Source organism: Carcharodon carcharias, chromosome 5 (genome assembly GCF_017639515.1).
Source record: "Carcharodon carcharias isolate sCarCar2 chromosome 5, sCarCar2.pri, whole genome shotgun sequence".
NCBI lineage: Eukaryota > Metazoa > Chordata > Chondrichthyes > Lamniformes > Lamnidae > Carcharodon > Carcharodon carcharias.
In genome coordinates, this window is record NC_054471.1 from 170,308,581 (window position 1) to 170,324,143 (window position 15,563).

Genomic DNA, 15,563 nt, shown 5'->3' on the forward strand with positions numbered 1-15,563 from the left:
GCTCTTCGCCTGCCTCCCAACCTTAAGGTTGGACGGGCAGCTTTGAGAATTACTTTAATTGGTTTATTAATGGCTTTAACAGACCTTTGACAGTTCGGTTACGCAGCTGCCTATGGCGCGCGGCCACCAAACTAAAGGTCTGAATGACACGCAGTGATGTCGGGATGCACGACTGACATCACCGCGCATCATTTTACGCATTGGCGTGCGGGTCCCACCCCCATACACCGACGTGAAAATTCTGGCCCATGATATTACCCAGTATTTTGAATATTTCCTCACTGGTTGTTCATTTTGGTAACGGCTGACCAAAAAAAAAGAAAATCTTAAACAATTCCGCCCCCCCCCACCCACCCAAACATAGTGAACATAAACCAACTATTGTACTGCACTACTGACATCAATTGTCTCAACAAGTTGAATTGGAATACTACTCGCATTCACAAGACCTTCCTGTCAATTGGTATTTTATATCTCCTGAAAGTTCCTCGAATCTAATAAAACAGTAGAAGAAGGTTGAACGGCTTTCAGCTCCTATGCTGCATCTTCACTGACCATCACTTTGCACATTCCACACCAGATGAAAAAATCAGCTCCTCTCCTATGGTATGGCCTTCTCAGTTTTAGCAATCCAAAATCGTTGTTGTCAGAAGGGATGTTTTTGGGCCTTTTCCAGAACCCGTGTAATATTTGTAATTTGCGTTTTCTGACAGCTGTACATTTTTTTCCCGATTCAAATAAGCCCTTTGATGTATCTTATATTTGGATGCTTTGTTATAAGGTGCGGTTTAGTAGGTGTGGTTTGCAGGTTTCATTGCTTTGTTGGATAAAATTTCTAAGCACACAACACATTGCAACCATCTGATATCAAATTCTATATAACTCTGATACTTTCTCTTCCTCCATTGTCTCTTGCTCATGTCTTATCTCTGTCCATTGCATCACTGAATTGCTTGCAATAGCAATTTGAGGTTATTTCAACTACTTTTTCACACTAAAGTAATTTACACCATCAATCAATTTTTTAAGGATATTTTAAGATTATACAAAAGCATAGTTGTCAGAATTATAAAAATGCAAAGTGTATTCTAAAAGTAATGTATATGTATATATCCTTCTGTTTTTGTTCCACACGGCAACTGTCAGTCTCTGAAGGGACAATTGTGCAGAGTTTTCAGGAACTGTCAACAAGAAAAAGTTTTTACAGTAATATGCCATAACAGGGCCAGCCTGAGGGAAAATGGTGCCCTGGGCAAACTTGTATTTTGGTGCCCTTTCTTTGAGCTTAAGTATTCAGTACTTATTTTAAAAAAAACTCCCTTCTCTTAAGAAAGACTGAACTAATCCAGCAACATCACCAACATTAGTAACTGTGTATTTACCTGGTGATCTTCATGTTGCTCTCAGCATTCTTCCATGCACATTCCCTCTTAGGTGAGACTGTCCACTCTGCACTAGACATCTTGGGGCTGCACTCCACTCCTGCCTCATAGATTGTACCTGTTCCCCTTCCGGCTGCCATGGATCCACTAGGCTATTCCTGCAGACCCCAGATTGAAAACCACTTATCTAGGTCCTATGCGGTGGAATTTCTCTCTAAACCTCTGCGCTTCTCCATCTTTTAGTCACCCTTCCTAATCGTTCCTGCTTTGGCTTTGTCATGAAACTATCATTTTTCATAATATTATTGTGGTCTTTTGTAAAGTAGGTTTATGAGTGAGTGTGCATGGTTCTGCCTGTGTGATGTAATTGAATTGGACTCAGACTGCAAGGTTGAAATTATCAAAGGAAGTTAGGCGTAAAAGGCATTTGAAATGCTAATGGGTAAACATGGATGAGGGCAGTATGTAGGGTGTGAAGGAAATTTGCATTTTTCGATAAGTGAAGGTGTTGTTTAGGCTTCAAAGGAATGATTGGATGTTTACAACTAACAAGATAAGCAAGGCCAAGCAGCATGTTAATTTTTCCCAAAGTTACTGACCATATTGATAACATGAAAGATTTTTATGTTATGGGAAATGTAAATTTCCAAAGACATATAAAACAATGGAATTTACAGATTAAAGAGAGATAAACACATATAAAGAAAGACGGAAGGCTAAGTTGGGGGCCGTGTAAGATCTAAAAGGACCATGTAAAACAGCCTTGGGGGGAAAAAGCCTCCAGCCACTTTTGCAGAAATCTGCTGTGTCCAGTAACCAAAGCTGGAGAAACGCCTTTGGAATTCCACTGTTGAGTGGGTGCTGTGGTAACCTTGCTGGATTGCCTACCTAAATTTATAATCTATTTTGGACTGTTGCCTTAAATAGAGCATGTAGTTGGGAGTCAGGTTAATTAGGAATTTTGGGATTTGTTATAGCATTAAGTAATTGTAATTTTATGTATGTACTTGAAATCTTTTCTTTTGTTAATGTTTTAATTTAATTTTTAAAATCTCTAAAGGTGTTATTGGGCTCATTACTTCTAAATTCAGTGCACAAATCTTCTTGTAATAAATACAAATTGCAAAACCATTGTGATAGCATGGCTAAGTTTCCCTTCTGGATTTGGTCCACCTGGCACATATCACCTGCCACACATCACCTGCCACATCATAACAGTTCTGTGCCCATTCTTTCCGGTTGCACCTCTGTGAGGCACCTTGGGATGTTTTACCACATTAACGGTGCTCTATAAACATGTTTTTGAAATTTATACCTCTTACAGAATTCAGAAGTCTGCAGCAGGTGAACAGGAGGAGAGACATCATGGTCCCACCGGGGACCAGGAGACCCTCAAGGACAATCCTCAGAAGGGAATGAGAGCAGGTGGCCATGAAGGTCAGCTCCCGGAGTCTGGACCTGAGTTCTGGCAACAGTGCCACTAGAGGCCTTCTGCTGTCATACATGTGGTCAGTGTTAGTGAATGCATCATCGAGCACCACATCTGACAGTCTGGATCCATCTGTCCACCCTGGTGTTCAGTGTGGAAAAAATTACATTGCAGCAATCATTTTATGCAGCTTCCCTTTAAGATAGAACCTGCCTTTAAGAAAGAACAGGCTGGCTGTACTATGTGGTCAGTAAATACTGGTATTAGGCCCTCCTGCTGTGCGCAGAAGCTTGTGACAGCATTCAAAAACAGAAAGCAACATTGGAGGTGCAACAGCTTGCGCCATAATCATTCAGATGAAGTTGGGTACCCAATGTTTGCATGTTGCCAACCTCGATCTGAATGAGAGTGGGCAAGTCATGAATCTCAAAAAAGCACCCAAAATGGGACTGACTAGTAGCTCTACGTTTCTTACAGTTGTTCAAAACACAGCTGCAGAAACATCATGACAGAGAAGGGCACCTCAGCTACAGTGAACAATGAAGTTAGCTATTAATTGTTATGAATTACTGCAGCCTCCTGGAGCTTGCACAATTGACTTGAGAGGTCAGAGAGCAATTTCACAAATCATTCCTAAATTGGCCTTGGTTTTTCTTTCCTCTGTTACTGCTTCTCCCAGGAGATTGCGTGGCAAGTGGCTGCGGGTTGGTGGAGCCCATGGTCAGCAGCATATCTGGATGAGATAGACTTGATAAACTAGTATATCATTTGCAGCTAATCAGTAAAATGTACTTCAAACAAGTTAAGATTTTCTTTTCAACTCTTACAATAATAAAACATAAACATTATATGAAAAATTACAGATATATTTGAAGCTTGAGGATTTGCATATTCAAAGAACCCGCCACCATGTTTTCAGTTTCTTCAAAGTGAGAAAGTTGCTCACGGCCCAAATCCAATGCATGAATCGCTTTTATTCAAAATCACAGCTCCAACCTATCTCTGTTAATAATCAGCCAAGCTTTGGTTTAAAAATAAAAAACTGCAGATGCTGGTAATCTAAAACAAAAACAGAATTACCTGGAAAAACTCAGCAGGTCTGGCAGCATCGGCGGAGAAGAAAAGAGTTGACGTTTCGAGTCCTTATGACCCTTCAACAGAGCTGAGTGAATATTAGGAGAGGTGAAATATAAGCTGGCTTAAGGTCAGGGGTGGGGAGAGAAGTGGGGGGGATGGTGTGGTTGTAGGGACAAGCAAGCAGTGATAGGAGCAGATAAAAGGTGTCACAGACAAAAGAACAAAGAGGTGTTGAAGGTGGTGATATTATCTAAACGAATATGCTAATTAAGAATGGATGGCAGGACACTCAAGGTACAGCTCTAGTGGGAGTGGGGTGGAAAGACTAGCAGGGCATAAAAGATTTAAAAATAATGGAAATAGGTGGGAAAGAAAAATCTATATAAATTATTGGAAAAAACAAAAGGAAGGGGGAAGAAACGGAAAGGGGGTGGGGATGGAGGAGGGAGTTCAGGATCTAAAGTTGTTGAATTCAATATTCAGTCCAGAAGGCTGTAAGTCCTGGATTTTACAGCCTTCTGGACTGAATATTGAATTCAACAACTTTAGATCTTGAACTCCCCCCTCCATCCCCACCCCCTTTCCGTTTCTTCCCCCTTCCTTTTGTTTTTTCCAATAATTTATATAGATTTTTCTTTCCCACCTATTTGCATTATTTTTAAATATTTTATGCCCTGCTAGTCTTTCCACCCCACTCCCACTAGAGCTGTACCTTGAGTGCCCTGCCATCCATTCTTAATTAGCACATTCGTTTAGATAATATCACTACCTTCAACACCTCTTTGTTCTTTTGTCTGCGACATCTTTTGATTATCTGCTCCTATCACTGCTTGCTTGTCCCTACAACCACCACCCCCCCCGCCCCCCCCCCCACCTTAAACCAGCTCATATTTCACCCCTCTCCTAATATTTACTCAGTTCTGTTGAAGGGTCATGAGGACTCGAAACGTCAACTCTTTTCTTCTCCGCCGATGCTGCCAGACCTGCTGAGTTTTTCCAGGTAATCAAGCTTTGGTTTACATTACTGAAACCCTTGACAACCTCACATTACTGACACTCTTGACAATCTTCACGCCTTGAGAGCATGGTTACTGATTAAATAGATTTTATCATTTATTTATAACTCATCTTTAAGCCTAAGGATCTTTCTTACCTGCACAGATTGCTACTTCTGACTCACTTATTTTCATATTTCAATTCATTTCAGCTACACAGAGAACTATTCTGTGTTATTCAACCTGAGTCTAGTGTTATTGTAACCCTGTATTTGCTTTATGGAGCTATTTTCCAGACATTTGTCCTAAACTGCTCTTCCTCTTTTTCTTATTATCTCCCTTTCACATATCCTCTCCCTCCCCTTTCATTTCTAGATTCTCAGGTAATAAACCAACAATGAACTATGGAATACAATGAAAAATTCTGTAGTATTAGCAAGTATAACCGTACAATATAATATCATGAATCAGGTATGTATAGCAGTAGCCAACATAATATGACATTGCAAGTAAGTACCTGAACAAAGAACTGCACAATATAATAGGTTGTGGTAGTGGGAATTAGTGGAACTATTTGTGTAATCTAAAATCTGTCTCTCGCTAGTTTTATTTAACTTACTGCTGTTATGCAGGGTGACAATATTGTCTTATTTTTCTGTTGTTCTGCCTCTTAATAAGCTGCTGTTTGATTGTGGCAACCTTGAGATGTTGAGTTGTGGCCTTATCTGATGAGTCGCTTAACTGGACTTCCTCAGGGAATGAAAACATCATCCTTGATTTAATGAATGTTTTGTATTCTATTGTAGTGAGGTCCAAATTTCCAATGGTCATTCCAGAAATTCTGTTTGTCAGCTGTTAGGACAAAGGGAAATTGTGACTGAGTGAGATCTACATATAACTTCGCCAGCTATCCCAAAAACATATTGAACTGTTAAAGAGGACCTTTTTTTTAAATACAAGAAAAGGTACTGACCAAAGATAGCTACCACCAGTCATCTGATGTCTGGTATTGTAAAGTGACCACTTTTCTGGAAAGTTCCTATATGGATTGTACTGCAGAGCTGCCCTGACATGTTGCATGGAATTCCACACCTGCTGGGTGTCAAGATCCACTTCAAAAGAAGGGATTCTTGAAAGGAAGGCATTAAAAATGCAAAGTGTTGGACTTCAATCAACTGTAATTCTGTCAAGACATTTGGGACTGTTAGCTAGCCAAGGTACACCTAACAGACACTCAAGCTCTTCTATGTAGGATGAAATAATCCCATCTCCTGTTGGTTTCTACTATCTTGAAATGTGTCAAAAGTTTCTGAGATGAAAGATCAAAAATGATCTACAACAATGACTGCAAAGCATGTTAATCAAATTCCATTCTTGGAATATACAGGCAGGAGGTCTTTAAGAACTGTTTTTGCCAAGCCAAAAAAAGAGAGATGGAAGTCATCTGGAAAAAATAATGAAGGGAACAGTAAGGATTTTCTCTCTCACCCGCTCTCTCTCTCAAGAAGAAAAGAGATATTTTACAAGAGATTATTACGTTAACATTCACAGAGATATTGTATTTCCATCAGAAAGGAGCTCAGGAGAAACCCATCAATTTCTGGGAGATGGACCACGGAATTAAAAGGAAACAAATTGTCTCCAGCAAAGTGCAGTTACCTGGACTTCAGTTCAACTCTAGGTTTTTAAAGGGAACCAGCTAACTTCAAACAGCAATGTTTAATGATCTACACCTCAAGGACAAGCAAAGGACTTAATTGTATATCTTTTAATTTTTATTTGGACTCAACTTTTCTTACCTCTGTGTGTGTGTCGTTGCATCTTTTATTACTTTTTTCTCAGGTTTAGCAACTAATAAACTTGCTCTTTCTTTGACTCAAGAAAACCTGATTTTATTGGCTCCTTATTAAAAAGTAAATATGCTTGGATTGGAAAAGGCAAAAGAAATTTTGTTGCAACTAACCAGGGAGGCTGAATAAAGGGGAGCTAGTTTGTCCTTCCTCACCCAGTCATAACAGCTTTATCAGTGAACTTGTGGGATGCTTCAGAAATACGATTGATAATTCTGATGGTGATGCAGTCTTATACAGAGTGATTAGCTCCCCATTTAAAAGACAGTTGACAACAGAAGCTCTACATTCTGGAATTAGACAATGGGCTAAAAAAGTTGTGTTAGCTCCTGGAAAGAAAAATATATAAGGTTGCTGACCCCGCATCTCTCCCCCCACAACACCACTCCACCATGCCCCGCCCCCTTCCCAGCCCAATGCCATGTCTGCTATTTGCATGACGGATGGTTCAATTAGTGAACTGGAGGCTCGCATATAAAAAAATGTGAGCCTGAGGACCAGAATTTCCAAATGAATACAAATAGGTAAACAATGCTGTGTGATACTAGTGTTGAAAGTATTAACATGTTTGTGTGAAATTCCTTTACCTTCTATTTTTGCAAAGATGTTAACATTCTGATTTTTGAATAGGTTATTGATTTTACTAAAATAGCTAAATATTTAACAGTCCCATCCAGGCCCAGCAGTCACCCTCTTCCTCCCCTCCAGGCCCTGCAGCGTCTCTCTCCCTTGAGGGGAATTCTCCTTTTAAATCTTGCCTGAAATCACATGGCATAAGGCAGAGAATGGCAGACAATTCTGGCAGTCTGGCCTAATGTCCCCTCATTGCCTCAATCAGGATAATCTATATCAACCCTGCCAGGACTCACCACTGGGCACTCCTTTCCCACACATGATACACAAGTTGTGGTGGGGAGCAGAGAGGCAATGCCCAGGACCAGGCAGACCTGCCTCCTTTCCACCATTACTAGAGTCATTTCCCAAGACCAACATGTAGAAGGTGGCAGTGTATCCTGGAATGTGGCAGTAAAAGCACTGAGTTTCTCTGAAAAGAGAGAGAGAAAGTCTTGTAAGTGCACCCTTTCCTTCCAGACAACTCCAAACACACAGCCAAGGCCTTCAGTCGGAGCTGTGATCCAGTATTTGGGTGCTTCTGCCCCTTAAATATTCTGTCCTTGCCTCTTCTGATCCTGCAATATCATTCCCACTTCCAAAATTGCCTTGATTATATTGGCAGCTTCCCTGTTGACAGCAGGAATCCAGATGATTGACATGCATATCTAATGTACCTCAACCCAGGAAAATAAGCTCGGGTTAGGGTGAGTTTGCAGATGGAGTGTTGTCCTGCTGAAAGCCTATTCTCCTGCAGTTTTTGACACACGACTACAGTATCCTCCTCCAATGCTTTACCTCTATGCTCACCAGAATGAGGACAATCTCACATAATTTCACTGGTACCTGTGTAAGTGTAGCCAGAGAATCTTTACTAATGGCTTCTCTCCCTGCTCCTGCACTGTTACCTGTAGTGGTCCCCAAGGATCTATCCTTGGCCCCCTCCTATTTCTCATCCACATGCTGCCCCTCATTGACATCATCAAAGACATCATGTTCCCCATCTACTCTGACAATGCTCAGTTCTATCTCGTCACCAGCTCTCTCGATCCTTCCAATGCCTCTGTATTGCCAGGTTATATATCCAACACAACAACAGAATTACCTGGAAAAACTCAGCAGGTCTGGCAGCATCGGCGGAGAAGAAAAGAGTTGACGTTTCGAGTCCTCATGACCCTTCGACAGAACTTGAGTTCGAGTCCAGGAAAGAGCTGAAATATAAGCTGGTTTAAGGTGTGTGTGTGGGGGGCGGAGAGATAGAGAGACAGAGAGGTGGAGGGGGTTGGTGTGGTTGTAGCGACAAACAAGCAGTGATAGAAGCAGATCATCAAAAGATGTCAACAACAATCTTTTGATGATCTGCTTCTATCACTGCTTGTTTGTCGCTACAACCACACCAACCCCCTCCACCTCTCTGTCTCTCTATCTCTCCGCCCCCCACACACACACCTTAAACCAGCTTATATTTCAGCTCTTTCCTGGACTCGAACTCAAGTTCTGTCGAAGGGTCATGAGGACTCGAAACGTCAACTCTTTTCTTCTCCGCCGATGCTGCCAGACCTGCTGAGTTTTTCCAGGTAATTCTGTTTTTGTTTTGGATTTCCAGCATCCGCAGTTTTTTTGTTTTTATATATCCAACATCTAGTCCTGGTGGAGCCACTATTCCCTCCAATGAAACATTGTGGAGACTTAAGTCATTGTCTTCACCCACCACCTCTAACTCTTCTCAGTTGCCACTGATTCTATCCCTCTCCATGGTCATTGTCTCAGGCTAAACTTTGCAAGCTTGGTGTACTGACCCTGTGCTGAGCTTTCAAACCCATAACCATCTGCTGCTGAAACCTGATCCATGCATTCATTACTTCTAGAAGTAACAAACTTCAAATACTTCAATGCACTCCTGGCTAGTTTCCATCTTCCACCCTCCATAAACTTGAACTCATTCAAATTTCTGCTGCCCATGTCCTAACCCACGCCAAGTCTCATTCAACTACCAAGCTTGTGCTCACTGACCTACACTGGCTCTCGGACCACCAATGCCTCAAATTTAAAATTCTCATCCTTGTGGTCAAATCCATCCGTGGTATCGCCCTTCCCCATCTCTAAATTCCTCTAGCTCTACAATGCTCTCAGGTCTCTGTATTCCACTACTTTGGTCTCTTACATATACCCCATTCTCTTCACCCATTGATATGCATACTTCTACCCATTTTGACCCCCCAAGCTCTGGAATTCCCTCCCTATTCCTCTCTGGCTCTCCATTTCTCTCTCTCCTCTTTTAAGATCCACCTTAGAGCCTACTTTTAATCAAGCTATTATCACCTTTTACCTCTATAAATTTCTGTCTGATTTCTTTCTTGTTATGGATGTTTTCCTATGTTGAAGGCATTAAAAAGTGCCAGTTTTTGTTTGTTCTGCCTTTATACCAATATCTAGAAAGAGCCATAACAAATATTTACCAGTAGATGGTGATGTGTTCACACTTGAACAAGATACATGAGCACCAACAATTTATCACTTCCTCTGGACAATTCAAAGTGTTTAAAATCAATGAAGTACTTTAGAAGTGCAGTCGCTATTACGTGGATGGTGCTGACCCATCTTCATGCTACTTGATTATAGACCCTCTACATTGGGAAATTGAGTATCTCTAATCCTTTATTGCCTATCTTACCATTGTTTTGATATCCCTATATAAAGCTGAACAATACCTACAAGTGGTCATAATTGCTTCTTTACTAGACACCCATACTGCTGGAGAGATGAGTGTAATGTCATTCGGTTAAGTAAGGACTTGTCACCAGAACATTCTCATGTCACCGGATGGTGCTTCCATGCCATAATTTTCTCAGGATTGTTAGCTACATAATACCCCCATACACAATGTCTTTATAGAAACCAAAATGGTATTTTCTTAGTGACAGGCTCACATACAAGATTTTAAAAATCTCTGTACTTCTACCAATATTGATCATAGTAAACAATTCTGTCCAATTGGATTTCATGTTTTCTGCTTTGACTATAGTTCTTCCAGTGCTGTTGGTCATAAGTACTTCTGTGAGAGTTGGGATGCCTTCCATCTCCATCAGCTTCTTATGTACATACATACAGCTTTTGGGCCACATACAATGCCTAAATCCATGTACTAGCTTGGTTATGGTAACCCTCACACTCTCAGCCAAGAAGTTCTAGCTTCAAGTCCCCTTTGATTACATAATCTCAGTTGATACTTCACTGCAGTCAGGGTAGCAGAGTCATTTGAGACTTCAGAGGATGGTTATCCCTGCCCTTTTGTATGTCATCCTAGGCCCAGGTTAGGGTCCCATGCAGAGGGTTACAAGCCATGGTCAATGGCGGAACCAGTAAATTTTCGGTGGTGATGGTGGAAGAGCCAGTAGCTCTAAGGGCAACAGCCGCTTACAAGTGGAGGATTCTTTAGAAAGGGGACTTGTGTTTCCCTTAAGCACACATGAGGAAGGCAACAGGAAATCACTTCGTATTCTTTTCCCTAGTCATATTGTTCATTGAAATTGAAAATAGGAGGCTGCTACAAGCAACTGAAGAGGAAAGTACAAGACCACAAGAATTGAAGAAATTAGCAGAGGACCTGCCCTTAAGAAATTACCAGAGGACCTGCAAATCACTACTATTACTTCAGTGCAGTACTGAGGAAGCAGAGCACTATATTCTTGGAGGTGCTGTCTTTCAGACAAGACAGCTGCTTGTTCCGGTAAATCCAAAAAATTCCATGGTACTATGTAAACATATTAACTGGTCATTCATCGCATTGCTGTTTATGTGATCTTGCTGTGCGTGAATTGTCCTCTGCATTTTGTCTACACAGTAATTCAAGTGCTCTGCATGTCCTGAGGATGTGAAATGCAAGGAACTGAATTAATGCAAATCTTTTTTTTTGTGCTGTGATGATTTTACCTATTTCTCATTGCTCGTGGGTCTTGGTGTTCTGATTTAGGATTTATTCACCAATTCACCAACACACCAACAGTGTATTGAACAGACAATGTAACTTATAAAAAGGGACAAAACAGCCAGTAAGAAATACAAACATGAACAGAACTGGGCTGGATTGCTGGGGTTCATGAGTCAAGCCCTAGAGGCAACTTTCTTAAGCAAACAAATAGACCAATCTTTATTGGCTAATATAAGAAGATAGCCAACATTAATTGTCTAGACACATTAACGTTCGCGTCATGACATGAAAAATGATCCTTCTCAAGGAAGATAACATGCGACAAACCTTATCGGACAAGACAGCACAAGATTGCTGCTGTTGCTAATGCTGCAGATTTTCTTGGTGCCTCAAGAGAAAAGTTACTTTGATTGCCAAACATTTGACAGGAAAGCAGAACACTGCCAAAATTCTGAATTCATGGCATTCACCCATGCAAATAATTTCTCCTGAAGAAAGTACTAATAAATTTTCCACATGTCTGGATATTCCATGACAAATGTGCTTGTGACCACAAAGAACTTCCAGATGATTCTATTTTGGTTAAGAAGAACACAACCACGTCTTCTGCAGAGACTCGATTGTTAGTGCACTGGGCCTCTAGGCCCTTCAAACCTTTCTTTCTGATCCTCTAAATTTTGGAGCAAGTTAGTCTGAGTAGCTGCAGGTCACTCTTTTAACTTAACAAACCATGGCCTGAAGTTTACGGTCAGCGGTGAAACTACAGCATTTGCCACTGACTGCTGAGAAATCCAGCAATCTCTGAGAACTTTACCTCTCATGATGTGCAGTTGATTGTAGTGTTCTTCGATGGGCATTCCCATGTCAAGCTGCAGTCATGTCATCAATCTGTTTCAGCAGCCAATCACATTAAATAATTTTCAAAGCCAACCAAAAGCATAATCCACTTTTTTAAAAAAAATACAGATAGTGAAATCACGATTAGCACATATTCATGGGGTTAAGGTAGAAGCTGAAATGTCATGAGCAAACTTTAAAAATTAATTGTTTTAAAAAGTCTAGTTTTTAAAACACCTAGTATCTAATCACAATAAGAAATTTAACAACATCCCACTATTTTTTTCAGGTCCCAATATTTATTGCTGTAATCATTGTTAAGGCAAAACATAGGTATACCTCATAGATGAAAGCTTAACTTTTTTGAGGTCTCTAACTGCGATATTCGAGTCGACAAGTGGAAGTTCTCGCTTGATCAATTGTGCTGACTGCTGGCTCTGGATTGCACAGCGCAGCCTGTGGCAGAACCGTGAATGACAAATCGCAGGATTTCCCTGTTAATCTGTACTTGCGCTATATCCTGAAGCTGCAATCAGATTCGGAGGGATAATGACAGCAAATGTGACAGTTCACTGTCAAAAACCCTGCAAATTCTGGGCCATAGTCTCTCATAAATTCTGAGCACAATCATCCGGGTTGTACAGACACCTACCATTGCCCCAAACCTGCAGAATTGCCCACTCCATGGTACTCTCTATCTAATTCCTCTTTCTCTAGTTGGAGCTATATGACCTCCCACTCTCTTTACAGATCAGGAACTGAGTAGGAAGAGGGACTAGTCCATTAAAAAAATAAATGATGTTCCTAAAGAATGTGCTTGAGGTTATTGGAGATCAATCATCTCAGCTCCAGGACATCACTGCAGGAGTTCCTCAGGGTAGTGTCTTAGGCCTAACCATCTTCAGCTGCTTTGTCACTGACCTTCCTTCCATCATTAGGTCAGAAGTGCGGATGTTCGCTGATGATAACACAATGTTCAGCACCATTCACGACTTCTCAGATACTGAAGCAGTCCATGTCCAAAAGCAGCAAGACCTGGACAAAATCCAGGCTTGGACTGACAAGTGGCAAGTAAAATTTCACGTCACACAAGTGCCAAGCAAAGACCATCTCCCAACAAAAGAGAATCTAATCCTTGTCCCTTGACATTCAATGGCATTACCATCGCTGAATTCCCCATTATCAACATCCTGAAGGTTATCATTAACCAAAAACTGAACTGTACTAGCTATATGAATACTGTGGCTACAAGAGCAGGTCAGAGGCTAGCAATCCTGCAGGGAGTAACTCATCTCCTGACTCCCCAAAGCCTGTCCGCCATCTACAAAGCACAAGTCAGGAGTGTAATGGATAATCTCCACTTGGCTGAATGAGTGCAGCTCCAACAACACTCAAGAAGCTTGACACCATCCAGGACAAAGCAGCCCGCTTGATTGGCACCCCATCCACAAACATGCACTCCTTCCACCACCAATGTACAGTGGTAGCAGCGTGTACCATCTACAAGATGCACTGCAGAAACTCACCAAGGCTCCTTAGAAAGCACCTTACAAACTCATGACTGCTACCATCTAGAAGGACAAGAGCAGGAGATACATGGGAACACCATCACTTAAAAGTTCCCCTCCAAGCCACTCACCATCCTGACTGGAAAATATATCGCCATTCCTTCACTGTCACTGGGTCAAAATCCTGGAACTCCCTCCCTAACAGCACTGTAGGTGTACCTACAGCACATGGATTGCAGTGGTTTAAGAAGGCAGCTCACCACCACCTTCTCAAGGGCAATTAGGGATGGGCAATAAATGCTGGCCTAGCCAGCAATGCCCACATCCCATGAATGATATTTTTAAAAATTACTCCCGCTACCCCACTTCATGTCCTGCAAACATTCACTGCCTGCCAGCTGAGGATGTGTCTCTGTCATTGGTAACTGGACTATGTCAAAGAATAAGCAAGAAAGTATTCCAAGCTTTCTAATTTCTCTTTCTTACCTAGCCATGGAAGAAATTTTGCAGCAGGTTATTTAATATCCATAATTTTTGGCTTGCTGAGAAATTCTCCAATTTGACAATGATCATGTGAGGACAAACAGGATGAAGCTACCTTTGTGACAAATGAAAGTTGATGTTTTTAACCACAACCATGTGACTTTCTTGTCTAATTGAAAGAGGCAAGATATAATTGCTCTAAAAAGGAAATAAAAACAATAAATAATTTCCAATGGAATTTGGTCAAATTTGCAGCAGAAAGTAAAAATGTCTTTCCCCCTGTGACAATTCTAGAAGGTACCAACTAAAGGTTTGTCTTCATGCACAACAAATGGGAATTGGACAAAGGTATCTGGTGGAAAAGCTATTGCAGTAAATCTAAGCTTTCTCATCGCAAATGTTTTTTTTCTCTAAGTTCCTACCCACAGATCGAGAGAGACATGTGGTATAAAATGAAACTGGGATAGGCCTGATTAGATGAGGAATCATTTTCCCTTTTGAACATATATTGGTATCCCATTATGATTTATCATTATATAAAATTAAAATGCTTAAGTGGTAAGATTATTTTTCAATCCTTGAACTCATACTAACTTATGCTGGATTTTTCTTGGACTGGTCTCTAATTCATGAATGGGTTTTACTCTTTTTGCTGTATTGGCTTAAATAGATTTCATCTCATTTGCTCCTGGTAAAATGTACTACCAGACCAGTTTATCTAGAAAAATAAGAGTAAACCAGTTTTTTGACCAAGTGAGGTAAGGGTACCAGACCCCAGTATTCAAGACAAAAATAAAAAATGCCGGAAAAACTCAGCAGGTCTAGCAACATCTATGGAGAGAGAAACAGAGTTAATGTTTTGAGTCCATTTGACCCTTCTTCAGAGCTGAAGCGAAGTGATGAAATTTATACTGTTTAAGGGTATAGGGCAGGTGAAGCTGGATAGAAGGCCAGCGATAGGTGGGGACAAAGAAGGGATTGACAAAGATATCATGAACTAAAGGACAAAGGGAGTGTTAATGGTAGTGGTTAGTACTAAAAAAAAGGTGCTGATTGTGGCATAAAGGTAAGAAAGGTAAGAATGTGATAATAGCAGAACAAGAGTAGCATTGTGTGAAAGAACAACATGGACCAAGTAACAGATGGCCTTGTAGGGGATAGGGTAGGGGGAGGGGGAAGTGGTGGGGGTAAAGGATAGAAAATGGGATAGGAGGGGGATAAAAAAGGGGATAAAGCCACGGATAAATTAATAAAAATAAAATTAAGTGGATAAAAAATAAAAATGAATGTAGAAAAAAGGGGATTAAAAAAAGAGGGTGAGGATGGAGGAGAGAGTTCATGATCTGAAGTTGTTGAACTCAGTGTTAAGTCCAGAAGGCTGTAAAGTGCCTAGTCGGAAGATGAGATGCCGTTCCTCCAGTTTGCATAGGGCTTCACTGGAACATTGCAGCAGGCCAAG

General features: G+C 41.0%; 1 protein-coding gene across 5 annotated transcripts in view; it reads left to right on the plus strand.

Annotated features, from left to right (window-relative positions):
• e2f6 (E2F transcription factor 6) overlaps positions 1 to 15,563 on the plus strand; it is a 56,257-nt gene that overhangs the window by 27,537 nt on the left and 13,157 nt on the right. For 2 of the 5 annotated variants that reach the window (XM_041187918.1, XM_041187919.1), the window contains exon 6: positions 5,690 to 6,694. The exons of 1 other annotated variant lie outside the window; for it this stretch is intronic. In XM_041187918.1, the coding sequence (XP_041043852.1) occupies positions 5,690 to 5,742 (53 nt within the window). In that variant the 3' untranslated portion in view covers positions 5,743 to 6,694. Of the gene's footprint in view, positions 1 to 2,706; positions 3,824 to 5,689; positions 6,695 to 15,563 lie in introns of those variants that run through there. 2 more of the 5 variants (XR_005943029.1, XM_041187917.1) reach the window with 2 other exon arrangements.